The following is a 25,900-nucleotide window of genomic DNA, read 5'->3' on the forward strand; positions in this document are numbered from 1 at the left end:
GCCCACCCACCGTCCTACAACGTCTCCAACAGGCCTCTCCCACAACCCAGTTTCATCACCAGTGACCAAGAGTGACCAATGACCAATGACCGAGAGCGGCCAGTGTGCTGGAGCAGAGCTGGGATGTCTCCTGGAAGGCAGAGTCTTCACCACCTTCTAGGAGCTGGGGGAGGGCAGAGAGGAAGAGGAGATGGAACAATGGATGATCTAGTTCTGCCCAGATGCCCACCTGGGACTGGCACTCCAAGGAATTCCTGCCATTGTGGCACTCAGGGGCATTTGACAGGGAGCCAGTGACCCCCTCAGACACCGCTGCAGAACCATGAAGCACTGGGGCTTACTCTATCGTGTACGACTGATCGTCCCTCCCTCCTTTCCCCTAATCTCCTTTTGGCTTTCAGTTTGGGACGTTTTGTTTCATTCTTTGGCCAAGCTAGGATCTAGGATCTCCACCATATTTGGTGGAAAGGTGAAGAACAGGACACACCAGGAGGCAGAAAGGTCTGGGTATGAGTCACTGCTCTGATTCACTTTGTGACGTTGGACGATCCGCTTCCTCTCTCGCTCTGGACCTTGGCCTTCTTACTGAACGAGTGGGATAGGAAAGTAGGGTTCGATTTAAAGACCGAAAGGACTCCACAGTCACCTGTTACAGGAAGCTGAGGCCCAGAGTAAGTGACCTCCCACTCTAAGTCTTCTGAGCTATGGGTCAATTAAAACCATTTCTAGTCATATGAAAAAGTGCTCCAAATCACTATTGATCAGAGAAATGCAAATTAAGACAACTCTGAGGTACCACCTCCCATCTCTCAGATAGGCTAAGATGACAGGAAAAGATAATGACGAATGTTGGAGGGGATGCGGGAAAACTGGGACACTGATGCATTGTTGGTGGAGTTGTGAAGGGATCCGACCACTCTGGAGAGTAATCTGGAACAAAGCCCAAAGAGGCTAAAATAACTCTGATCCAGCAGTGTCTGTACTAGGTCTGTATCCCAAAGAGATTATAAAAGAGGGAAAAGAACCCATTTGTGCAAAAATGTTTGTGGCTGCCCTTTGTAATGAAACTGAGCGGTTACCCGTCGGCTGGAGAATGGCTGAATGAGTCCTGCTGTATGAATGCTATGGAATATTATCGTTCTATAGGAAACATTCAGAAAGCCTGGAAAGGCTGCTCTGAACTGATGCTGAGTGAAGCGAGCAGGACCACGTTGTACACAGGAACAATGAGACCCATCGCCTGTGGTGGACGTGGCTCTTCTCAACAAGGCGGTGATTCCAGGCAAGTCCAGTAGACGTGGGCTAGGAAATGCTCCCCACGTCCAGAGAAAGAACTGCTCTGAGCGAGACGTTGAAATGCGGAAAACAAAATGTGTGGGATTACCGAAAACTAAAAAAGGCTACACAAACACACTTATCAAAATGGAGCCTGCTGGGTGCTGGGTGCCAGAATGACCAAAACACTTCCTTGTCAATCAACAAGCATTTATTAATCATCTACTGTGTACTTGCACTGCCCTAAGGAGTGGAGATTGGGAACAGGAGGGGAGAACTTTAGGTGAACAGCACTGAGCAAACCAGAGGGACGGGAGAGCTGTGGATAAGGGCTGGTCAGGACTTAGGGGAAGGAAGCTCTCTCCGGCTGCTGGGCCATAAGGACAGGAAATGAGAAGTGTGGGCTTCCGGGTACGGGGAGGCAGGTGAGCCCAGAGGAGGAAGATGAGCAGAAGCAGCACGAGCAGCTTGTGGACACAGGCCAGAGGGCTGCCGGAGGAAGGTGCGATGAAGGGCTGCCGAGGAATAAATAACTCACACTGGGAGGTTGCTCAAACGCTGGGCTGGATAAGGCCATACAGATTCGGAGCCATGTGCCGATGGCACCGGGGTGGGAGCGGAGAAAATGAAGAAATCCATGGCAGCCCAAGGGCCCTCAAGTCACCAAGAAAATGACAGCCTGTGGCTGGGACCAGTCCGCCCAGAAGCCAGCGGTCAGCGCCCGGCCAGCGGTCTGGTCCATCACACCCCGATGGCGCTGATCGTCCGGGCCCTCAGTCTTCCTGATCGTCATCCTTCACGAAGGAGTGCAATGTCAGTCCCCTCGGGAGAGCCTCGGGAGGGGGGGCCGGACACCCCTCCGTCTGGGTCGGCAGCGTTCGCCTCTTGGTCACCGGGCACTCTCTCTGCTTCCGGAGGGGGAGGCACGGGAAAGAGACTCCCGATGCCTGAGGGGAAGTGCTGGAGCAGAATGCCCAGAGCCTTCTCGTAATGCTCCATGGCCAGCTGCTCCTCCTCCTTCTGCTTGGCCAAGAAGCCCAGCAGCCGCCAGCCCTGCAAGGAGGACGGCTTCCGGTCTCCCTGGTGAGCCGCCAACTCGTGCAGCTTGGACATTATTTTCTCATATTCCATGGATTTTTCTTTTATCTTCACACCTTCCAGATAATGGTGGATGGCGACGTCCTCCTGGCCCCGGAAAATCTCCTGGAAGCTCCCATAACGCTGGTGGAGCTGCTGTTTCTCCCCGTCCGTGAGGTGCCCCATCCTCAGCACCTTCTGGAAGATGGCTTCCGCCTTCTCCTGCTGGCCGAGCGCGGCGTACATGGAAGCGAGGTCGGAGTACATGTTGGGGTAGCAGCCGCTCTCCCCCACGGCTTTCTCCAAGTACTCCAGGGCCAGGTTCCTCAGCTCCAGCACCTTCTCTCGGGTCCCAGCGACCTTGGGCTGTTGCAGGAGTTGGTTGGCCAGGGTCCGGTAGCAGCAGCCAATCTGGTGGTAGAGCGAGCTGGTGGGGGGCTGGCGCTCCATCACCTCCTTAAAGACTTCCAGGGCCTTGTCCATGGACCCGCGCTTCCGGTAGAATTTGGCGGCCAGCCGCAAGACGCCCACAGACGGGGCTCCTGCCAAGGCTTCTTCCACTAACTTTTCTCCCTCCGCCTCGTCTTTCATTTTCTGGAGTTTCAAGGCCAGGACCACCTTGAGGTAATCGTTGCCAGGATCCAGCGCGAGGGCCTGCCTCAGGAGGTCCGGAGACTGGTTCTTCCAGGCCCTGGCCTCCTCCTGGACACAGGTGGCAACGGCGCGGCCCACCTGAAGCTCCAGACGGCTCGGATCCCTCTCCAAGGCCCGCTCGAAACAGGCCTTGGCGCGTTCCGCGTGGGGACCGCCGCACTTGAGCCTGGCCCAGCCCTCCTCGCAGTCCATCTCCGGACAGTCGATTCTGTAGGGGCTGGCCAGCCTCCCGCACGTCTGCGCCACCTTGTCCAAGTAGGCCCGCGACTCCTTCCGCCGGCCCAGGCGGTAGTAGAGCCAGGCGTAGCTGCCCCACGTGACCAGGTTCCTGGCGTCGGCCTGGCCCGGGTGCTCCTGCCGCGTCAGCTCCTCCGCTCGCCGGAGGCAGCTCAGGGCCTCCTCGTCGCACCCCTGCAGGTGCTTCAGGTAGGCCAGGAGGTTGTGGCCCGACGCTCCGGTCTGCGGGCAGGAAAACCCCAGCCCGTTCGAGATCTTCTCCTCCAGGTTCTTGAGCGTGGGCTCCTCCTCGAATAAATGCCACGTAAAGGGACAGCTCAGCTGCTTCAGGGCGGCCTCCAGAGAGTCTTTGGGCGCCTCACTGCGGGAGTGGGAAAAAAGAGGGTCACGCTCTGCCAGAGAGCCCACCGGCACTCTGGCTCCCCCCACTGGCACTCTGGCTCCTCCCACCGGCACTCTGGCTCCCCCCACCGGCACTCTGGCTCCCCCCACTGGCACTCTGGCTCCTCCACCGCACTCTGGCTCCCCCCACAGGCACTCTGGCTCCTCCCACCGGCACTCTGGCTCCCCCCACTGGCACTCTGGCTCCCCCCACCGGCACTCTGGCTCCCCCCACCGGCACTCTGGCTCCCCCCACTGGCACTCTGGCTCCCCCCACTGGCACTCTGGCTCCTCCCACCGGCACTCTGGCTCCCCCCACTGGCACTCTGGCTCTCCCACCGGCACTCTGGCTCCCCTCACCGGCACTCTGGCTCCCCCCACTGGCACTCTGGCTCCTCCCACCGGCACTCTGGCTCCCCCCACTGGCACTCTGGCTCCCCCCACAGGCACTCTGCCCCCTCCCACCGGCACTCTGCCCTCCCCCACCGGCACTCTGGCTCCCCCCACCGGCACTCTGGCTCCCCCCACTGGCACTCTGGCTCCTCCCACTGGCACTCTGGCTCCCCCCACCGGCACTCTGGCTCCTCCCACCGGCACTCTGGCTCCCCCCACTGGCACTCTGGCTCCTCCCACTGGCACTCTGGCTCCTCCCACCGGCACTCTGGCTCCCCCCACCGGCACTCTGGCTCCCCCCACTGGCACTCTGGCTCCTCCCACCGGCACTCTGGCTCCCCCCACTGGCACTCTGGCTCCTCCCACCGGCACTCTGGCTCCCCCCACCGGCACTCTGGCTCCCCCCACTGGCACTCTGGCTCCTCCCACCGGCACTCTGGCTCCCCCCACAGGCACTCTGCCCCCTCCCACCGGCACTCTGCCCCTCCCCCACCGCACTCTGGCTCCCCCCACCGGCACTCTGCCCCCCCCCCCCATCGGCACTCTGCTCCCTCCCACCGGCACTCTGGCTCCTCCCACCGGCACTCTGGCTCCCCCCACAGGCACTCTGCCCCCTCCCACCGGCACTCTGCCCTCCCCCACCGGCACTCTGGCTCCCCCCACTGGCACTCTGGCTCCCCCCACAGGCACTCTGCCCCCTCCCACCGGCACTCTGCCCTCCCCCACCGGCACTCTGGCTCCCCCCACCGGCACTCTGCCCCCTCCCACCGGCACTCTGCCCCCTCCCACCGGCACTCTGGCTCCCCCCACCGGCACTCTGCCCCCTCCCACCGGCACTCTGTCCCCCCCCAGGCACTCTGCCCCCTCCCACCGGCACTCTAGCTCCCCCCACCGGCACTCTGCCCTCCCCCACCGGCACTCTGGCTTCCCCCCCCCCCCGCACTCTGTCCCCCCCCAGGCACTCTGTCCCCCCCCAGGCACTCTGGCTCCCCCCACCGGCACTCTGCCCCCTCCCACCGGCGCTCTGGCTCCCCCCCCCCCCCGCACTCTGTCCTCCCCCAGGCACTCTGGCTCCCCCCCGCGCACTCTGTCCCCCCCCAGGCACTCTGCCCCCTCCCACCGGCACTCTAGCTCCCCCCCACCTGCCCACCCACTAACTCTTCCCTAGAATAAGCAAACGAACAACAGCTTTGAATATTGGCTCACTTGAGCCTCGTGCTGGGTGCTATTATTAACTATTTTTCCAAGAGAAGAAACTGAGGCTGAGGGCACTAATAAGTTTCCGACAGAGAATTTGCAGCCGGGTCTTCCCGAACAAAAGATGAACGACAATCAGGACACGATTTCCCGGCTGTGTAATCCTGTTCAAGCCCCGGAATTTCTCTGAACCTCGGTTTTTTCATCCGGAAAATGACGAGATGGGCCAGAATGGTTTGGAAGGTCCCTTCCGGCTCTTCTGGGATCATTTCATGCCTTAAGAGCCATGCATGGCTCCCCGGGATCTAAAGGATGACGCGCAAAGTCCTCTCCCTGCCATTCAGACCGGAAAGCTGGGCCCCCCTCCCTTTGCAAACGTTTCCAGGGCTCCTCACCGCGCTGGTCTCCTCCGAAGGGCCCCAGTACCCGCCCCTGCCCAGCACTCGACTGTCCCTCTCTACTCTGTCAATGAGGGGTAGAAGGAGAACTAGCACTAAAAATGAGTTTGACAAAAGCAGATGAAGGGGGGGGGGGGAGAGGTGACTTTTCCAAGATCACACATCTTCCCAGGGGGATTTAGCATTTGAGCCCCCTTTGTCTGATTCCAGTGACCGGAACCAGTGACCCTGGGGTGATGGATAAGGGAGCTTGAATCATATTCCTATCACTCTTTAAACACTTTCCTCAGGGAACCCAGGGAAAGAAGGTACTTCTAGGATCATTATCCCCATCTTACAGATTAGGAAACTAAGGCTTGGGTGAGAGGGGAGCATCAATCACATTCCTATCACTCTTTAAACACTTCCCTCCCAAAAAACCAGAGAAGGAAGGGATTTCTAGTATCATTAACCTGTTTTGCAAATTAGGAAACTGAGACTTGGGTGAGAAGGGAACGTGAATCACATTCTCATCACTCTTCAAACACTTTTCTCATTAAAATCCAGAGAAGGAAGGCACTTCTAGTGTCATTATCTCCATTTTGCAGATTAGGAAACTGAGGCTTGGGTGATAGGGGAGCGTGAATCACATCCCTTTCACTCTTTAAACACTTTCCTCACAACCACCCAGAGAAGGAAGGCACTTCTAGTATCATTATCCCCATTTTGCAGATTAGGAAACTGAGGCTCGGAGAGAATGAGATGTGCCCAAAGTGGCCCCCTAGAATGGTAACCCTGGTCTCCTGACTCCAGATCCGGAACCTAAGAGAAAACGGGAGCTGGGAGCTTTCATTTCCGAGTGACGGGAGAGCAGATAAACAGCAGCATTTACCTCATGTCTGCAGGCGAGAGCTGGCTGGGCTGGGGCGACTGGAGACCTGGGCTTGCCCGGAGCTGCGGCGGCTGTTGGGAGATCGCTCCCTCTGCCTCTCAGCCTGGGATTTAAATAGATGTTCGCCCCGGGGGAACTTTCGCTTTCTTGGTTTAGTCACAAGAAATGGAAACCGAAAAGAAAACCCGTAGCGATGCCTCAAAGTCAGGAAAAGGAAAAGGAAACCGGCTCTTTCTTCAGCCTGGCTCCGGGGCTCCGCCCCTCCCAAGCCCGGCGCTGCCGAGCCTGCCCATCCCGACTGTGCTGGACCCCCGGCCGCACTGCACGCGCCCCCCCCCCAGGGGTATAACCCCGCGCACAGACCCCTAATCCACACACCTGCTCCTCCCCCATCACCTGCCTAACCTGACTGTGCTGGACCCCCACCAAAAGTACACAGTCCGAGGAGCTTCAGGGTTACTAAAAGAAAAAGGAAAAAGAGCAGCATTAAATTGGGAACCCCCCTCCCTGGTTAGGAACTTTTGCCCAAAAGACAACTTTTCTCTTGCCAGCGATTCCCTGGGACTCCACTGTCCTCGCTACAGCCTCCAAACGGCGGGCTGGAGCCGCCGGCCAGCGCGGCTGTCCCTGGTCCCAGCCTTCCCTCGGCCTGGGGCTCTGCTCCTCAAAGCAGGCCCACCACCAGGCAGAAGCAAACTCTGGCGGGGTCCTCCCCCAATCCTCTTGGAAGAACATCTGTATGGACTTGCTCTTGAGCTTCCGGGGCGCTTCCTTTACCCCAAATCTGTCATCAGGTCTTCGACACAAAAGAGCTTAATTAAGCATTGGTTTAAATCTCTGCTTAAATGTTAAAAAACTAAACATTACAAAATTAATTTAGTGAAAACATGAAAATTAAACCTCAAAAGCAAGAATAACTTAACACTTATCCAAGTGACATAGAAACATTAAACTCAACAGGGAAATAGGGAGTCAGGGAGAAAGGAGGAAGATTTAAGAGCATTTAAAGAAAGGATTTAAGAGGAAGGGAAGTCGTCATAAGCTACCCAAACTTTTCTTTTCCTAGCTGACAAGGAGAAAGAAAAAAATCTTTCTTACATACATATAGGAGAGGCTGATCCCTCAACATGTTCCTGATTTCCAGCTTGTTTCCCAGGAGACTTTAAGGAACTTCTCCCATGAGTGAGATTTAGGGCCTGTCTTCTTTCAGTGAAACCTCACCTTCTTCCATCTCAGGGTTCATTCACTGGGATGTATTTTCTGGGATATTCTTATCTATGGAACTTCTCTGGTTTCTCACCTGGCTGAACTCTAAAAACCTCCTTTTAAGAAGGGAGCTTGGCCCAGAACATCTCCTTTCTTACCTGGCTGCACTAGTGTGGGGCTTCAGACTTTTCCACCATGCCCCCACATCAGGGACCTTCCATGATGTCCTCCCACCTCACTTTTCAGCTCCTTTTGTGTCTTGTCTTTCTCCATCAGAGTATAAATTTTTGAGGGCAGGGATCCTTTTTTGTTTGTTTGTTTGTTTTAAAAAATATCGTATCCTCAGTGTTTGGTAGGAAGGGGTCCAACTCAGGGTAAGCTCCCTTCTTAAAAAATAAAATAAAATAATAGCCAACAAAGCAAGTTCTAGTTCTAAATCTAAAAAAAAAAAAATAGGGGGGAAGATAGGTCTAATTCTAGTCTAGCACATCATTTCTTGGAGGAGAAGAGAGTGACCAGTCTTATGGTCTCTTCTCCCACTCCTTTCTAGGAGGGTATCTCCCTCTCCTCACCTCAAGAGGGCACTCTACTAAGCTGCTGGAGGCTTTTCTCCAAGTGCTCATTTACGGTTGGCCCAAAGGCACAACAAACCTAAGAAAGAAGCTCAGATAGAATACCCAGGGTCCCAAAAAGGTTTACTTTATACCACAGAATCTCACTAATCACAATAGGGCTGGACACCATGGTGGTCAATACCCTCAAATTGTTGCAATAATTAGCTGACAAACACAAACATTTCAGATCTTTTCAAAAATCACACAAAAGATTTTTACTTAACCTTTCTATTAGTATTTGTCTTTCTGAAAAGCAGCTTGAAATTTATCCTGATGGAAAAAAAGCAGTGATTAGAACCTAATGAAGTACTGGATGGTACCTATAAGCTCACCTAGTGAATAGATGATAAATGTAAATCTCCACATTGATATCTATCTCTCAGTCAACTCTCAAAACAAAAATATATCTTTAAAATTGGAGTTTAAGACTAAGTTGGATTTTTACATTTAAAGGTCCTGACAAAGGCCTCATTTCCAAAATATAGAGAGAATTGACTCTATAAGAAATCAAGCCATTCTCCAATTGATAAATGGTCACAGGATATGAACAGACAATTCTCAGACGAAGAAATTGAAACTATTTCTAGTCATATGAAAAGATGCTCCAAGTCATCATTAATCAGAGAAATGCAAATTAAGACAACTCTGAGATACCACTATACATCTGTCAGATTGGCTAAGATGACAGGAAAAAAATAATGATGAATGTTGGAGGGGATGTGGGGAAACTGGGACATTGTTGGTGGAATTGTGAATATATCCAGCCATTCTGGAGAACAATTTGGAACTATGCTCAAAGTTATCAAATTGTACATACTCTTTGATCCAGCAGTGTTACTACTGGGCTTATACCCCAAAGAGGTATTAAAGAAGGGAAAGGGACCTGTATGTGCACGGATGTTTGTGGCAGGTCTCTTTGTAGTGGCCAGAAAGTGGAAACTTAGTGGATGCCCAGCAATTGGAGAATGTCTGAATAAATTGTGGTATATGAGTATTATGGAATATTATTGTTTGGTAAGAAATGACCAGCAGGATGATTTCAGAAAGGCCTGGAGAGATTTACATGAACTGATGCTGAGTGAAATGAGCAGGACCAAGAGATCATTATCTACTTCAACAACAAGACTATATGATGATCAATTCTGATGGACGTGGCCATCTCCAACAATGAGATGAACCAAATCAGTTCCATTTGTTCAGTAATGAATGGAACCAGCTACACCCAGCGAAAGAATTCTGGGACATGAGTATGAATCACTACATAGCATTTCCAATCCCTCTGTTTTTGTCTACTTGCATTTTCGATTTCCTTCTCAAGTTAATTTTATCTTATTTCAAAGTCCCATTCTTCTTGTGCAATAAAAGAACTATATGGACATGTATACTTATTTTGTATTTAATTTATACTTTAATATATTTAACATGTATTGGTCTGCCTGACATCTGGGGGAGGGAGTGGGGGGAAGGAGGGGAAAAGTTGGAACAGAAGGCTTTGCAAGAGTCAATGCTGAAAAATTACCCATGCATATATCGTGTAAATAAAAAACTATTATATGTATACATGACGAAGTTGGTTAAAATGCAATGACTGTATAGGCCATTCCAAATATAACTTTATAATTCAAAATAATCTTATAATACAAATTCCTCATTATGATAAATAAATTTCTCATTACCTCCTCCTCATCAAAAGGCATTTGTAATAGGGGAGGAAATTGTTTTCTTCATAAAGCAATGTCAAAAAATATACTCAATTAAACTTGTCTTATCATAACAGTTCCTAATAATTTAACCAACAATCTTAACCTTTCATTAGTGATAGCTAAATACTTTTAGATGAAACTCCTTACCATAGGCAAGTACTCAGAATATTAATATTTTCAAAGTTTTTTTTTTAAAAACAGTTAAGTTCTTAACATAGCAACATCTAAATTAGAAAGAAGCTGTGATCTTAAAAGTATATCTGTACAACCTCATAAACAAAATTATGGATTTGAAACATAAAATCTATTTTTAGTTAAGGTTTCTCAATTCAGTCAAATGCATTTCCAAATTATTTTGAACACAGAAAACCATTCTGGATAAATTTAAGAACTTAGAGAAACTGATCTATAGATTTCCCATGCTAATTAGCCATGGTAGGTATTTTCATCTCTGTAGCTCTTAGTTTAAGCATTATAGAATTGCTAATCTGTCACCAGTGGAGTTGAAACCAACTGACAACAAATATCTTATTGGATAAAAATAACAAAGAACATGTTTTCTTCAGTATCTATTTTTCTAAGTATGTCTTTTACCAAATTTCCCTTACTTTGACATTAACAATACTTAAAAATACAGAAAAGTTCTATCAACTTGAATTTATTGAATTATGAATATGAATTATCATATATATTAGCTTAGTTTGCTGAGACAAAATATAAGATTCTAAATGAAGGACTAGTTTTTGGCTCAGGCAAAAAAGACCTAAGGGATTAGATCCGATGCTGGCAGGTCTAATTTTCCTAGGCAAAAACCTTTGAGAACTTTCACAGGAATTAATTAAATCATTCTTGATTTGAACAACTTGTGGGCCTTTACAGATCACATTAACCGAAAGTGGATCCCAGATCTAGAGTGAGGTCAACAAGCTGACCCCTTCACTTTACAGATGGGGAAACTGAGGCCCAAGGAGCAGAAATGTCTAGTCCACGGTCAGATAGTTGGCAACAGAGCCACCCTTTAAAGCCAAGCAGCCATCTGTGTAACTTTTCTATCCAGCCTCCTGCACAATAGCTTCAGGTTCAGCTGAATAACATTTACTGAGAAGCTGCCCCAAGAAACCAACATCTGAGTTTTAGGTCCATTTGAGCCATCCTGTTTCCCTCCCCATCAGTGTCACAAGTTTGCCCATCTCCTTCCCAGCTCCGGCCCCTGCCTAGTTCCACGTGACAGTCCCCACACTTGCCCACAATGGGAGGGCAGGAAGTCCAGCTCCAACATTCTTGCTCTTTTAAGCAGCTCCCCACCCAAGGATTCTGTTTTGGCAGTAAATAGCCCGGCTCCTGCCAAGTCGGCAACTCCCAGAGTCCTCTCTGCTCAGGGCCCACAGAGCCAAAGCTGAAGGAAGAATGCCAAAGTACCAACCCCTCTCACCCCACCCCAGGCTTATTTTTCCTTTTCTCCTTTCTCTTCCTCCCTACCCCTCTGTCCTCCAACCACACACACTCACCCACACATTTTTAAACATGTATATCATGTCTACATATACAGTTACATTCTTGAGGTGCTTCCTGTTTCCCTACAGAAAACTTGGCTTTTACCCAAAATCCAACACTCAGTGAGCCTGTGAGCAGAACCCAGATGTCACGTTGCCTAATTCTCTGGGAACGTTCTCCTAAGAGAGCATGGAGGACACTTCCAAGAACGCTGGATTTGGCATAGGATGGCTAGAGTTTACTGACACAGAAGTTGGCTTCTCTAGGACTCAGTTTCCTCATCTGCAAAATGAGCACATAGGATTATATGAACTATAAGCTTCCCTTCCATCAATTTAGCATTGCCAGTAAATGGGGCTGCAGAATAATAAATAATATTCAAAAGCTCCAAAGTGACCGTCTCATTTGACATCAGACATCACAATATTTCACATTTCTACATTATGATATTTCGCATTTCTATGACACTTTGAGACTTGCATATATCATCATCCTGAGAAGATAGTGTTGTTATTAACCCATTTTACAGATTCCAAGTTTGGTGTCCATCCACGCCATCACCTCATAGCCTAGAAAGTGTCAGAGGTAGAAAGATATGAATATGAGGCAACTTGTGTCTGTTCACTGACTCAAGACTACCATGCTCCTCTCCTAAGCACCTACTTATCTGGGAGTTCCCTTGGCTCTTTTTACTTTCTTGCCCTATTTAAAAAAAAAAAAAAGAAAAAGAAAGTAATCAGGGAAGGGGAGAAGAGGGTAGGGGTGGGATTGAGGAACAAGATGGTCTCTTCTTCAGCATTTCCTTCCTAGGTGATTGATTATCCAGAACTTGGAAGAGGGATTATAGATTTAAGAGCAGGAATGGGACACAGAGATCGTCCGGCCAGGAATTCTTTTTTTAATATATAATAGCTTTTTATTATCAAAACACATGCATCAACATGCACCTTGTATTCAAATTTTTCTACCTCCCTCCTCCCCGGCTCCCTCCCCTAAACAGCAAGTAATCCAATATGAATTAAACACGTGCAATTCTTCTAAACATATTTCCACAATTATCATGCTGCGCAAGAAAAACCAAATCTAAAGAGAAAAAAATGAGAAAGAAAAAAAAAAGCAAGCAAACAACAACAACGAAGGTAAAAATACTATGTTGAGATACACATTCGGCCCCCATAGCCCTCTCTCTGGATGCAGTTGGCTCTCTCCATCAGGTCCAGAGAGATTTGGTAAAGCCCTGAGAGCAGGGCAGGGAGGGCAGCAGGTCAAGGTGACGAGGGGCTGCAACGACCCCGCCGTGCAGGAAAGAGACTGAAGGGACGCCCATTTGGCAGGGCATGGAGAATAGGGAGAGAGGGGTAGACTGGAGTTAAGACCGAGTAGGAGGCCGTGGCCATGATCCGGGCCAGTGGCGATGGAGGGTCTGACGCGAGAAAGACTCCATAACTGACAGAAGAGAGGGCCAGCGTGGCAAACTAGGGAAAACAGCAGGAGGACGGCGCCTTCGCCAGAAAGGGCCAAGTCTGCAGAGAGCAGATGAACTTGGACAAGTTGGACCGGGACAATAATAGAACATCATGGAGGAGTCACCCAGCAGCATCTGACAATGGAGTCGGGAGAGATCGTCCGTAAACACTGATTATTCCGATCACAGTTTCAGTGAAATGGTGGAGTTAAGTCAGATTGCCAGTGGTTCCAGAGGAGGTAATGATTACACAGACTCCAGGAAACCACAAAGGGAGAAGGCAGAAACTTGGCCAGATGGCCTGGGGCAGTTTTCCATGCTGTCTGTAAGCATGGGGGAAGTCTCAGCCTCCTTACAGGGAGCAAGAAAGGAACCAGTTGTTGAAGAGAAAATGAGCATCAGAAAGGTGGAGAGAATGGGTCGAAGCCCTAGAAAAGACGGAAGGGATGGAATCAGAGCAGAAGCTACCCATCGGCCCTGACAAGAAGAGACGGAGAAGGGTTGGAGGGGACTCACGGCAGATTCGTGACCGGCAAGGTCCTCCTCTTCCCAGGGGGACAGCACCTAGGGAGAAGAGGTCCTGCAGAATGAGAAGTCCCATCTCTTCCCCTGGAAAGGGTGCCTCAAGCTCTGCCCCAACCTTTATCTTGGACTACCCAATTACAAAAGGCCATCTTAGACACATGGTTTGCATTTCCACACATAAAACATAGGTTTGTCCTTACTGAGTCCCTTGGAACTAGTCCTTTGAAATGAGTTGGCTCATGTTAAATTTTCAAGTGAGTTCAGGTTTGAAACAGTAGCTTGACAATCTGACAGTTCACTGGAGTCCATTTTCTTTCATTCAACGTCTAATTTAATTTTGCAGGATTTATTTTCAGATGCGACCCTAGTTGTCTTTTTCACAGCTACAACTATGTCACTATGATACAGAAATCCTTCTTCCCCCACTTCTTTCCCTCAAAAACCCAAACTTCTTTATTTAGCTAAAGGGCGCCATGTCTTTTAAGAAGTTTTCTAGATGATGGTGGCCTTAGAAGTCAAGAAGATGGACCCACGTTTAAATCCTGAGAGAGATACTTCTGAACTGGGAGCCTAAAGTCACTCGAGCCGAGCCCGTCTGTGGCTCTGTGAAATGGGCAAGAGTGACATCTACTTCACAGGATCGTTCAAGGAACAGCTACTACCCATTAAGCACTTGGCAAACCTTGGAGTGTTACATAATGATGGTGCCCTTTGGTTTGGGGGCTGCTTGAAAAGGCTTCAGGGATTAGCTGATCATTAATCCCAAGAAAATTAGTTCTGCCTGCTTTCCTGCTCTTGTTCCTCAACTTTTACCAAGGTTTAGACCCAGCTGCTCCCTCCCAGCATCTCAGAACACCATCAAAAGCCAAGTGAAAACTTATTGGTCAGGCCCGGGGGAAAAAAGGTTAGGTAGGGATAGGTCCAAAGAAATAGAGGAATTATGGGAAAGGGAAGAGGGAATCATTCAAAGCAATAAGCATTTAACTATCAGGGGTCCACTAGGTTTCAGGCTCAGTCTTAGGTTCCTGGGAATAGATGATGCATGATTCCCCCTCTCCAGGGGCTGAGTCTAAGCCCAGTGGGTCCTAAAACACCCCCCACCCCAGGAAGTCTGACAGTCAATTGTCTGCCACCTGCCAGGACTATCAATGTCCATCCACGGCCAAGCAAGCACCCCCTCTCTAGCACCACAGGCTCAGCAGGCATTCCAGGGCCCAATCAGGTCTTGGGAGTGAAATTTCTGCTCCCCAAAGAACTCGGGGCCCAAAGAAGTGACAGGATCATCAGGAAGTCCCCTCTTGTACATTAAGAGAGTGCTGGGTGGTCCCACCTTGTCCATCCCAGGATGCTCGGAGGCTCACTGGGCACAGGGCTTTCTCCAGACCACAGCCCTCCCCCGGGCTTTCAAGCCAAACAAATCTAAGAGGAACAGACAATATTAAATAAAGCCTTTATTTATTTAAACATAATTTTCAAGCTTCAGAGAAGGCTACAAGCTTTAAAATGGCAGAATACAGTGGCCATTTTCCACAATGCTTTAAAAAAGACAAACACAAAAATAAAAAGATGGGAATGTCAAGCAAGGACACACACGTTCACACGTCCTCAGAGCCGAGTGAGCCCCAGGCCCGCTCGCCCTGGCGTTCGAGACACCTTCTTACATCCTGTCTTAACATCGGAAGAAGGAGCCGTGACCGGACTTTCCTGATCCACTTTAAACATGAAGCAAATCTTCCACTTCATCCCCCTGGAGTTAAATGTTTCAGATACAAAAGTTCTGGGGTCCCCTTTCTACAAAAGGCAAAATTATGCAAATGGGTACACACGTGGCGTTTGGGGCTTAGTGGCCGATACTTCCAGTAACTGTCAACACACTCTCACACTCACACACACAAATACAAGTCAGGTTATTCAGCTTAGAAAGACAATGATATAGTTAATCTCAAGTTACAATAAACACGGCAAACTGCAGATGATTTAATTTTTTGTTCTACTCTAGATGAAACACGTAAAAAAAAAGTTCTTGTAGACAGACACGTGAATGTGGGAGTGGATCGTGCTCGCCCTGAGCGCAGAGGCTTTCGAGCTCCTAAATGCACCACCTGCCTTGAGCCAGCGAGGGACACGGAAGCGAACAGCTTCAGAAAGACAGAATGGTCTTGTTGATAATTTCCACGGCCTCCCGGATCTCATCCTCCTTGATCACCAGGGGCGGGGCCAGCCTGATAATATGCCCATGAGTGGGTTTGGCCAGAAGGCCATTGTCCCGGAGTCTCAGACAGACCTTCCAAGCGTCACAATCTGCAGAGAAAACAAGGGCTGTTAGCCCGGCTATCGGCGAGAATTTATGGTCTCGGCGAACAAAGTCCGCCCTCCTCCAACGACTGCTCAGGAGGGAGAAGCCGCTCCATCTCAAAGGTGAACCACGCCCTCTACACCCCACTTGTGGGGGCAGACGGCTGGCACTCTCCGAGCCCGGGCACCTTAAACAGCAACAGATCACCCAGGGCCCGCAAAAGGAGGCCGGACCGCTCCGACGCAGGGCAGCCCGAAACAGGGGCCCAGGCCACCGCCAAGCCTTGCTTTTGTGGGGATGCACATCCCCCCCTCATGCTCAGACTTCTCTAGCAAATTGTAGCATTAAAACTTCTCTTTCACATGATTCGGATACTTTAGATTATTGAAACTAGTAAAAAGAGAGATGAAAGTCTCGTTTTAAGAATGCTATATAGGGGCAGCCGGGTGGTGCGGTGGATAGAGCACCAGCTCTGAAGTCAGGAGGATCTGAGTTCAAATCTAGCTTCTGACACTTAATACTTCTGGCTGTGTGACCCTGGGCAAGTCATTTAATCCCAATTGCCTCAGCAAAAAAAAAAAAAAAAAAAAAAAAAAAGAGTGCTACATAAAAACAAGATGACAGCACTTAAAAAAAGACAAGGCATGCAGCAGCAGAATCCTCTCCTGAAAAAGCTCTGGGCCCAAATGATGGAATAGCACAGCCTCTCTCAGGTCTAGGTCACGAACGTTGCTAAAATGGGCTCAGCGAGAGTACAGTGAGAAATGAGAAACTTTAAAGCTCCTCAGCTTTCCCCGAGGAGCCAGTCTCGGGACTTTATACCAACATTTGGGGGACAACACACACTGGGGGGGAGGATGGACTCGCTAAGCTATGTTCTTTCAGCACGAGTGTTGGCAGTCCCCCAGTCCCCGGCCCCGGCCCCTACCTTTGGTCTCTCGGATGACGATGGCGTTGAGCAAGCCTTTTCCCCTCACGGCAGTCACGATGTTGGACGGCAGCTTCATCAGCTCCCTCCTCAGGATGTTGCCCATGGCCTCTGCGTTCTCAGCCAGGTTCTCCTCTTCCAAAACCTTTAAAAAGTAAATGCACACACAGAGAAAATTGGGGCTGAGACTTTGTAAAGCTTTCGTGTGGAAGACAAGACAGAGACGGGCAGGAAGGGCCGGGAGGAAGGCGGCCGGCTCCCTGCCCCCCAGCCTCAGGTCCGGCCCCCACACTCTGCCCCTCTGAGCAGCGACCGAAGGGAGTGCCCCCTCGGCAGTCGTTCCCTGAGATGCTTCAGCCCCCGGCCCGCCCAGCTCTTCCTTCAGGCATCACCCTCACCACGAGCCTGCTCATGCTGTGTAACCTGCCTTCCCTTGGTCCCGCCTTTATTTACAGCCCAGAGACCCTCGAGATCCCCCTCCCCAGGCTACACACAAGGCTCCGAGGCCCTCCCCTCCCCTTGCACACCCTTGGCTGGTGCGTTTATGCCAAGTTTTACTCTGGATTGGCTGTGTGGGGACAGCCAGAGGGCTGTCCACCATGCTGGAGTCAAGAACGCTCATCTTTCCTGAGTCGAGGTCCAGCCTCAGACCCTCACTAGCTGTGTGGACCCTGGATAAATGACTCACTCTGCTTCCCTGCCCTCAGTTTCCCGTTTGTATGAATGAAGGCGGCAAATCTTTGCCAAGAAATCCTCCAAAGGGTCCCAAGGAGTAGGACACAAGTGAATGACTGAATGACCATAAGACAAATTAAACCAAAGCAAACTCTGGGCTTTAGGAGGCAGGGAGCGGGCCTTGGCAGGCCCTGCCCATGGCTGCCTCACCTGGCACATAATGTCTACCGAGCAGGGCCGACAATCCCAAAGGAGCCTCCTCTCACCCCCTTCTTGGCACTGTCAGGACAAATCAGAGCCTCTGGCCTGGCCCTGGCAGTGCCCACTCCCTGGCACAGCATGACATGGCAGGTGTGTGTGCCAGGCTGCCCAGCTAAGCCAGACCAAGGGGATCTAAGGAAATGGAGCGGGTGTGGCTCTGCCCCAGGACTGAGCCCCAGCCTGAGGCCCTCAGGAGCTTCCCCAAGGTTCCCTCTCAGGCCGAGGGCTCCTCAGGGGCCACCACACTCTACCTCCCCCTTACAGAAGTTTTTTATTGCTGGAACTTAAACTCTTCTAACTCCTTTAAGATGCTTGTACTTCAGACACCGCTGCCAGGGATGACAAGCAGAGGAAGCCTGTGCGGCGCTCGTACCTCCAAGGAAGCGATGGCCACCCGGCAGGCCAGAGGATTGCCGCCATAAGTCGACCCGTGCTCCCCTGGCTTAATGGTCAGCATGATTTCATCATCACACAGCACAGCCGACACCTGGAAGGAAAGAAAAGGGCCTCCTCAGGACCCTCCGACCCAGCATGGCGGGCCCGTCCAACCCGAGGCCTTTCCACGGTAATGGACTGACAGACGAGTATCTTTTGGACAAGACTCCCCTGCCTCCCCCAGATTTGCAGGATGACTGGAGGAGGAGGAAGGGTCTGCAGAAGCCACGCTCCTTCCCGCCCGACTCAGCCAATCTACATCATGAAGCATTAACTTCCAAAGCCATCAGGGCCTTGAAAGAACGGCCAGAAATCATTCATTGTGTCTGGAAACTCCCCCCTCTCCCCTCCATCCGATCCATCCTTTTCTTCAATGAGAACAGAAGCCACACAGCGCAGCCCCATGAAGCTCCTGAATGTCTACGTTAAATCCAGATTTCACTACTGACTGCGAAGGACACAGCTGCTCGCCTGTGGGGGGAGGAACGTGCCTGCATGACAGGGCTGAACCAAAGGGCTTGGTCGTCCCTTAACCTGCTGACTTGATTTTAGTGTGCAAGGAGGGAGGGGGAGCTTACAGGGTACAAGCCTCCAGAAAGGGCCTTTCCGAGAAGGATGATATCGGGGTTGACATTTTCATGATCCACAGCCAGCCACTTCCCAGTTCTGGCTAATCCCGTCTGTATTTCATCAGCAATGAAGAGAACCTAAGAGGAAAGCACATCTGCGTCCATTACGGAAACCTGAGGACCCCCAAACCAAGCCCAGTATATCAGTGGTTCAATGCACATTCCCAGCAAGAGCCCCGCCAGTGCTTCCTAGGGTCCTCAGCCTCAGGCAAGGGGGAGAGCTAACAGAGCCAGCCTGCAATAGGATCTGACCAGACATGACACAGCGGGCCCCACTGGGGATCAGCCCCTCCGACTTGCTGGCAGTCGCACACATCCCCTCAAACATCAAATGTCAATTAGTACCAAATGTCTCTGGATCTCAAGGAACTACATCCATCTTCTGCCCCTTCAAGGACTGTACACATAAAAGCTGATTGTCCTTTTTGTCTCTGGTGATAACCTCTAATCTTTGTTTGGCTAAGAACTTACCCTAGATTTGGTGACATCCTAAGCTGTAGGAATCATCAGCAAAGTTAAGGGATTATTGTGATTACTCCATCACTTGGATCAGAGGGCTACGTTTCCCATATTCTGCCAAACTGCCTTTTTCCAGCTATCTCCCAGCAGTTTTGCAGAATGACAAGTTCTCTCCTGTTTACCAAAGGACCTTCTCCCCAGGCCTTCTGAGCTGCTCGCTGATTAGGGACCTGAACCAGTTACAGTCTAAGAATGTAATGGTGAGCTTGGAGGGAAGAGTCAATGGGGGGGGGGGGGGGGGGGGGGAGAGGAGAGGAGGGGTTGCTGGAGAGAAGAATTACTTTGCAGGGAGAGGCTATGCAGCCGCAGCGCCCCCGCCGCTTCCTCCTCCTCCTCCTCCTCCTCACCCAGAAATGGCTGATCACACCCTCTTAGGATCAGAGCCAATTTGGAGCCCTAAGTAATGCTGGCTGAAAGGAGAGGCAAGCTATATTTAGATGACATTCTAATGCAAAATTCTATGTACTTTAGTCAAAAAGGTTTGGTAAATTCCGAGATAAGGAAAGCTGGATGGGAAAAGCCTAAGCCCCCACAGGTCCCCAAATGCCGTCCCTCCCATGGGGGGACCTCAAACTTCCAAGAAAGGAGCTTCCCAAGGACTCTGCAGCCAGCCTTTCCTCTGGGTGAGGAAGCTGAGCGGCTTGGCCACGCTCCAGACTACTGCCCTGAGCCCGCCCCCGGCCCGTCGCCATTCTTCACCTGGAACTTGGTACAGAGCTCTCTCACTCCCGTGAGGTAGCCAGGATCGGGCACAATGACGCCGGCCTCCCCCTGGATGGGCTCCACCATGAAAGCAGCCACATTGGGATCCTGGAGGGCACGCTAGTCGAGGCAGGAGAGAAAGGAGGGAGAATCAATGAGACTGATAAAAATCAGGCGGCCTGTCTTCCTGAACAGCCATTTGTAAATCTGATGGGGTTTAGATTTGGGGTACCCAAATGAAAACAAGGCCTAGTGGCAACGCAAGCAGTTCTCTGAAAAGGGATTTATAGACCCAAAAACCTGGATTGATAAAAGAGGTTTATTATGGGGATTGGAAGTAAGGTTAAAGTCTAGTTAAGGAAACAGGTGAGGGTAAAGAGAGGAGGACACTGGAAACATTCCAGTGGGCAGAGAGTCCTTGGGGTACCAGGCGGGGTACCAGGCATGGTGCTGGCGTGTTTAGACCCTCTGCAAAAAGAGGGTTTTAGTTTGGCTCTTTTATAATAGGGGCTTTGGCTACAAGCTGAAGGGGGCTCATGGGGGGAATCCCAGGTTGGCTCCTTGCTGGATTTCAGCTGGGGTTAGAATTTGAATTGAATTCAATGGGAACTGAGCCGAACCCACCCAGATAACAAAGATGAAACTGTTTGGGCTTGGGGTGGAGTCCCCTCACTGATAGAAGGAGGTTTTCTCCTTTCAGTATTTTCAGTTTTGGGGTTCCCTCTTCAAATCCAGTATTCTCCTGAGGATTTCAGAGAAAACTTTCTTTCACTAATAATCTGGCCAAAGGGTACCAAGGTTCAGTTTCTGTGGGCACAAAGGATGCCCTTCGGGACGACCCTATCCTCCGTTAAGATTCTGGGTAACAGGTGCTGTCCATCATTCACAAAAGAACCACATACGAAAGCTCTTCACCACACCCCCCCCCTCCACTCCCCCCTCCCCCACCTTCCCACTCCCCCCCACCCCTCACCTCCTGCTCCAGTCACCAAGGGCCTGTCTGCTCCTGATTCCAGACTCCCACGAGGGGCTGGGAAGGCAAGAGCCTCCTTGTGCTGCTATCTAAATGGTCGAACTCAAAGCCCCAATCCTGGCCAACAGTTTAGAGGAGGTCTCACTGCCCCCAAAAGAGCCGAGGAGCTGGCCCCGTCCCGAAAAATCCCTGCTGCTCTCCCCACAATGACCTGAGCATTTCAAACTAAAAATGCCCTGGACCCAGAAGGAGCAGCAAGAAGCAGAAGTACCTCGAGGGCCGGTAGGTCATTGTAGGGGATGATCTCAAAGCCTGGCATAAAGGGCCCAAAGCCATCATAACTCGTTGGGTCGGTAGAACTAGAGATAGCAGACATTGTTCGACCCCAGAAGTTGCCAGCTGTAAAGAAAAGAAAACAGAACCTATCATTGGCAACCAACTCCAAACACACATAGCACAATCTCCCCCACCCCACCCCCCCGCCCAAATCGTCCCACTCTCAACTTTATAGACTGCAGAGTCTCCATAAAATAACCACAAATTCCGATTTACCATCAGAATTGATCTGGACGTCATTGAGAGTGAAAGTTTGAAAAAGCAACCACCTAATATTTGAACACCGATAAACAGCTGATAAATAATCTCAAAAGTCAAGCTCAGTAATTAATGGCTAGCTTTTCCAAACAGGAGAAATTTGTTCTTGTCACTGGCATCTAGTATTTACCACCAAAAGAGTCGAGAAAATTCAGTGTAGGAAGCTCTGGGCTTCTCAATAACCTTGACAGAAACATGGGGAACCCCCAAAGCAAAGGGCCACGGCTTATCCTGGACCTCAGCTCAATGCTGCACCAGCTGCCCAAGGCCTCACGCACTCAAACCTATTGGCTTCTTGCTATATGAAAAGCCAGGGTTCATTTGATACCCAGTTTTAAAGAGTCATCAAGTTTATAACTGTGGCTAATTACTGAATTCTTTCAAAGTTATGACTCTTCTAATAGACACAGAAGCATTAGAGGAGAAGGGCTTGGGCAAACCTACTTCCATCGGGACCACTGCAAATACCATGAAGGGTACAGCATCCTCCAAAATTTATAAGGAAATGGGATGGGGGGGAGAGGATGGCGGGGACGGGGGAGACAGGGAAGTAAAGTATTACCAAGGCAAAATATGGAGCAGAATTAAAGCAAAGAGTCAGCAAGAATAGAAAAGGTATGTGGGAGTATGTGGGGAGATGGGAGGGAGGGAAGCGGGGTGTATGTGTATGTATGTATGTGTATGTATGTATCTACATATGTATACATAAATATATCTTTTCTTAACTAAAACTTGATTGGGGATTGGGGTTGTGAAAGGGGAGAAAAATAAAGTAAAAAAGGGACATAGAGAACAAAAAAAAATTTACAAGGAAGTTAAAAAAAAGATGGGACATTCATAAATATAATTTCTTCTATTAATACATATACTTTCTTGAACTGGTTAAAAAAAAGTTACGCATATATTTCTACTATGTTCAACATGTATCGGATTACTTGTCGTCTAGGGGAGGGTGTCGGGGAAAGGGGGAATAAATTGGAACACAAAATTTTGCAAGAGCTAATGTTGAAGAACTGTCCACACATATGTTTTGAAAAATAAAAAGCCTTTGAACTGATGCTAAGTGAAATGAGCAGAACCAGGAGATCATTATGTACTTCGACAACGATATTGTATGAGGATGTATTCTGATGGAAGTGGATTTCTTTGACAAAGAGACCCGAGTTTCAATTGATCAATGATGGACAGAAACAGCTACACCCAAAGAAAGAACACTGGAAAACGAATATGAACTATATGCATTTTTGATGTTCTTCCCAGGTTATTTTTACCTTCTGAATCCAATTCTCCCTGTGCAACAAGAGAACTGTTCAGTTCTGCAAACATATATTGTATCTAGGATATACTGCAACATATCTAACATGTATAGGACTGCTTGTCATCTAGGGGAGGGAGTGGAGGGAGGGGAAAAATCGGAACAGAAGCGAGTGCAAGGGATAATGTTGTAAAAAAATTACCCTGGCATGGATTCTGTCAATATAAAGTTATTATTAAATAAAATTAAAAAAAAGAAAAAGAAAAAAAGCCTTGCATTTTTGTTTTCCTTCAAGTTATTTTTACCTTATTTCTAAGTCTGATTTTTCTTGTGCAGCAAAATAACTGTATGGATATGTATACATATATTTGTTTAACATATTGAACATGTGTTGGTCTATCTGCCATCTGGGGGAAGGGCTGGGGGATAAGGAGGGGAAAAGTTGGAACAGAAGGTTTTGCAAGGGTCAATGCTGAAAAATTATCTATGCATATGTCTTGTAAATAAAAAGCTATAATAATAAAAAGAAAAATAAAAAGATTTAATAAAGGAAAAAAAGAAAAAAGTTATGGCTCTTCCAATAAAAATTAGAATTTGGTTCTAATAAAAATTTTTGGTCTTAATAAAAATGTTCCAGTCATCCATTGAAGTAGAAAATTTAAGAAATTTTCTCTCTTGAAGTGAAGTTGGCTTATAAAGCTTATAAAATTCATAATTTATAGACTTAGGAAGTTGGCTTATTTGGGGGAATGGTTGTAAATGAGGTATTCAAGTCCACTCAGCTTCTAGGATAGGCCCACAATCACCTGGTAATGAGGGGAAATTTACCAAATAGGTACCAGGAAGACACTTCAGCATTTATGAAAATCACTATTCCCAACCACAGCCCTAATAAAGACCAAGCTTTACATACCTGCAAAAATAATCTTGGCTTTGTACTTGGGAATGCCTTTGACGGTATATGCCCATCTTCGAGCTAATTTGCAGGCAGTTTCTCCAGCTTCCACTCCTTTCCAAAGGTTTAAAAAAACACCAATTTTTTCATTAAATTCTTCACTCAATCCAGCCAAAACCAAAAATTTAAATTAACTCTTTCTCATCATAAAACTCTGCTACATCTCCTTGATATGTGAACACAGCAAACCTTCCTCCCGAGCTAAAGGTTTTACCTGTATTCATGGGCAGAACTTTGTTGTAGTTGAACAACTTCGTGACATACTCTTCATATTCACCAAGTACATCATTGTAAAAAGCTCTGGAAGTTAGGGTTAATTTATCAACTTGAGTCTTCAGGGCATCCACAATTTTGGGATGGCAATGTCCTTGGTTCACAGCACTGTAGGCACTCAGGAAATCAAAGTATTTTCTGCCTTCCACATCCCATACATAAATACCTGAAAAAAGAAGTCAATGTAAAAGGCGACTCAATTACGGCACAAAGTTCGGTTTTAGCTAGACTGGAGCCTTAAAGCACGTGCGACAAATGTGTCTCCAAGTTAAACAGATATAAAAGCCAAGTGGGCTTGTTGATCTAGTGATACTAAGATGACAAAGCACCAAACTTATGGGCAGAACAGCAGTTATCAGCACTCACACTGATACCCAACCAAAAGTGCGTTTCTTTTTACAGAAGAGGCAAGTTCTGGGCAAGGATGCTAGTCTCTTACATTGAAAAGAAATGTGCTGAGGCTGTTATAGAGTGCCTTTGGTCTCTCCCAGGGAGGCGCAGAAGCTCCACCCCAAGGATGATCTCGGGCCAAACAAGGCCAGAGTCAGCATTGACCAGAACACAAGGCCGAGCACAAGCCAAAACAGAGACAGGTATAATAGGTCACTTATTCCTTCACTAGAAATGGGCACAAATTTGGAGGTTTCGCGCTAACTCTTTAGGGGACTTTTTAGTCCCCTGAGGAGGGTGAACAAAACTCAGCAATCTAACCAGCTTGCCCAGAGTCCAACGATGGAACCTTGGCAGGTATTCGAATGAATGCCCAAGGCCCGACCTGCCACCTGAGGGGGGCGGGGGGGAGCGCAACATGTCTCTTATTTTCAGTAGCTCACACGAGCTGTCCCACAGGGACAGGGAGGCCTCGGGCCGAGACCAGGGTTCATCAATCAGCAAGGTACCTTTTCCTCTTTCCAGGGCTACAGGTAAAGGATGGTAGTTGTGGGCGCCATACTTGGCTTCTCGTTCATATATCTGCTCAGAGGACAGAGGGCCCCGGGTGATTTTTTTGGTTGAGACGGATGCAGTCGGAATCGCTGAAGAGTGAACGCCCCGGCAAAACAGAGAAAGGGTCCTCTGCCTGGCTAGTTTGGAAAACATCTTCTATTTCAGGAGATAAGACTCACCTAGGGGGAAAAGAAGCCGTTAATGACCACTGGCCACTACCAGATCCCTAGGGGGTTGCTACAGAACTCTCGAATGGCTGCCATGCTGTAACTTGGCAAATCCTGGGCATCAGAGGAGCTCCTTGGAAGGAGGGCTGCTCCTCCGGAGACAGGACACGGGGAGGCTTCGGGAAGCCCTCCAGACATCAGATGACAAAGGAGAAACCGCTCGGTGAAAAGCTGCTCTCAGTTTCACCAAACAGAGGGACGAGGCTCACTGAGCAAGGAACCATCCGCTCCACGTGAATCATGTTGGAACAGCTTTTTGAAGAAGCTTCCACAAAGAATGGTTTGCTCATATTTCAATAAATCCTCGCCTCCTTGGGGTCTCTCCAATACAGCCATCCCCATCACCTCCGGGACCAAACACAGACTGCTCGGTTAGGAACCGCAAAGGTTCCATGACACTGTCAATGAGACCCCCCCTCCCCCGCCCCCAGCTTCATCTCTGTACCATGGGGACCAAAAATTTTAAAAGACGTGAAGATCAAATGCTAGGTTCTTTAATCCCTCTTCACCAAGGGTGAATATTCACCATGATACAAGTGAGGCCCTGCAGGCTGAGGGCTGGCTGTGGGACTCTTTGGGGGAGGGGGAGAAATCAACCTTCCCTGATGAAAAGTCCAGACTCTAGCTAAATATCAACCCCTGAGCAAGCGGCATCAGCTCCTGCTCCCCAGTGATTGGCTCCGGCCAGCCCGGCCTCCCCACCCCCCCACTGCGGGCTGGGGTTTGGTCAGCCCGACCGGTCC

The 25,900-nt window shown here is 49.3% G+C and overlaps 2 protein-coding genes across 2 annotated transcripts in view; both read right to left on the reverse strand.

The window, feature by feature from the left end:
• Positions 1–1,468: 1,468 nt before the first annotated feature.
• On the reverse strand, positions 1,469–6,837 carry LOC127552175 (interferon-induced protein with tetratricopeptide repeats 2-like). Its single transcript, XM_051982669.1, has 2 exons — positions 6,484–6,837; positions 1,469–3,604 (listed from the first exon to the last, which is right to left on the reverse strand). The coding sequence occupies exons 1-2, from the start codon at positions 6,486–6,488 to the stop codon at positions 2,065–2,067; spliced, it is 1,545 nt and encodes a 514-aa protein (XP_051838629.1). The 5' UTR covers positions 6,489–6,837; the 3' UTR covers positions 1,469–2,064.
• An 8,091-nt stretch (positions 6,838–14,928) lies between these two features.
• The window catches only part of OAT (ornithine aminotransferase), a 12,684-nt gene continuing 1,712 nt past the window's right edge, over positions 14,929–25,900 (reverse strand). Inside the window, exons 3-11 of the mRNA XM_051982671.1 lie at positions 24,885–25,109; positions 23,927–24,151; positions 23,671–23,766; positions 21,180–21,307; positions 19,933–20,055; positions 18,664–18,792; positions 18,024–18,137; positions 16,715–16,859; positions 14,929–15,791 (exon numbers count right to left, since the gene is read on the reverse strand). Coding sequence (XP_051838631.1) covers positions 15,631–15,791; positions 16,715–16,859; positions 18,024–18,137; positions 18,664–18,792; positions 19,933–20,055; positions 21,180–21,307; positions 23,671–23,766; positions 23,927–24,151; positions 24,885–25,083 — 1,320 coding nt within the window. The 5' untranslated portion in view covers positions 25,084–25,109 and the 3' untranslated portion in view covers positions 14,929–15,630. The remainder of the gene's footprint in view (positions 15,792–16,714; positions 16,860–18,023; positions 18,138–18,663; positions 18,793–19,932; positions 20,056–21,179; positions 21,308–23,670; positions 23,767–23,926; positions 24,152–24,884; positions 25,110–25,900) is intronic.

The sequence above is a fragment of the Antechinus flavipes genome, chromosome 2 (genome assembly GCF_016432865.1).
Source record: "Antechinus flavipes isolate AdamAnt ecotype Samford, QLD, Australia chromosome 2, AdamAnt_v2, whole genome shotgun sequence".
NCBI lineage: Eukaryota > Metazoa > Chordata > Mammalia > Dasyuromorphia > Dasyuridae > Antechinus > Antechinus flavipes.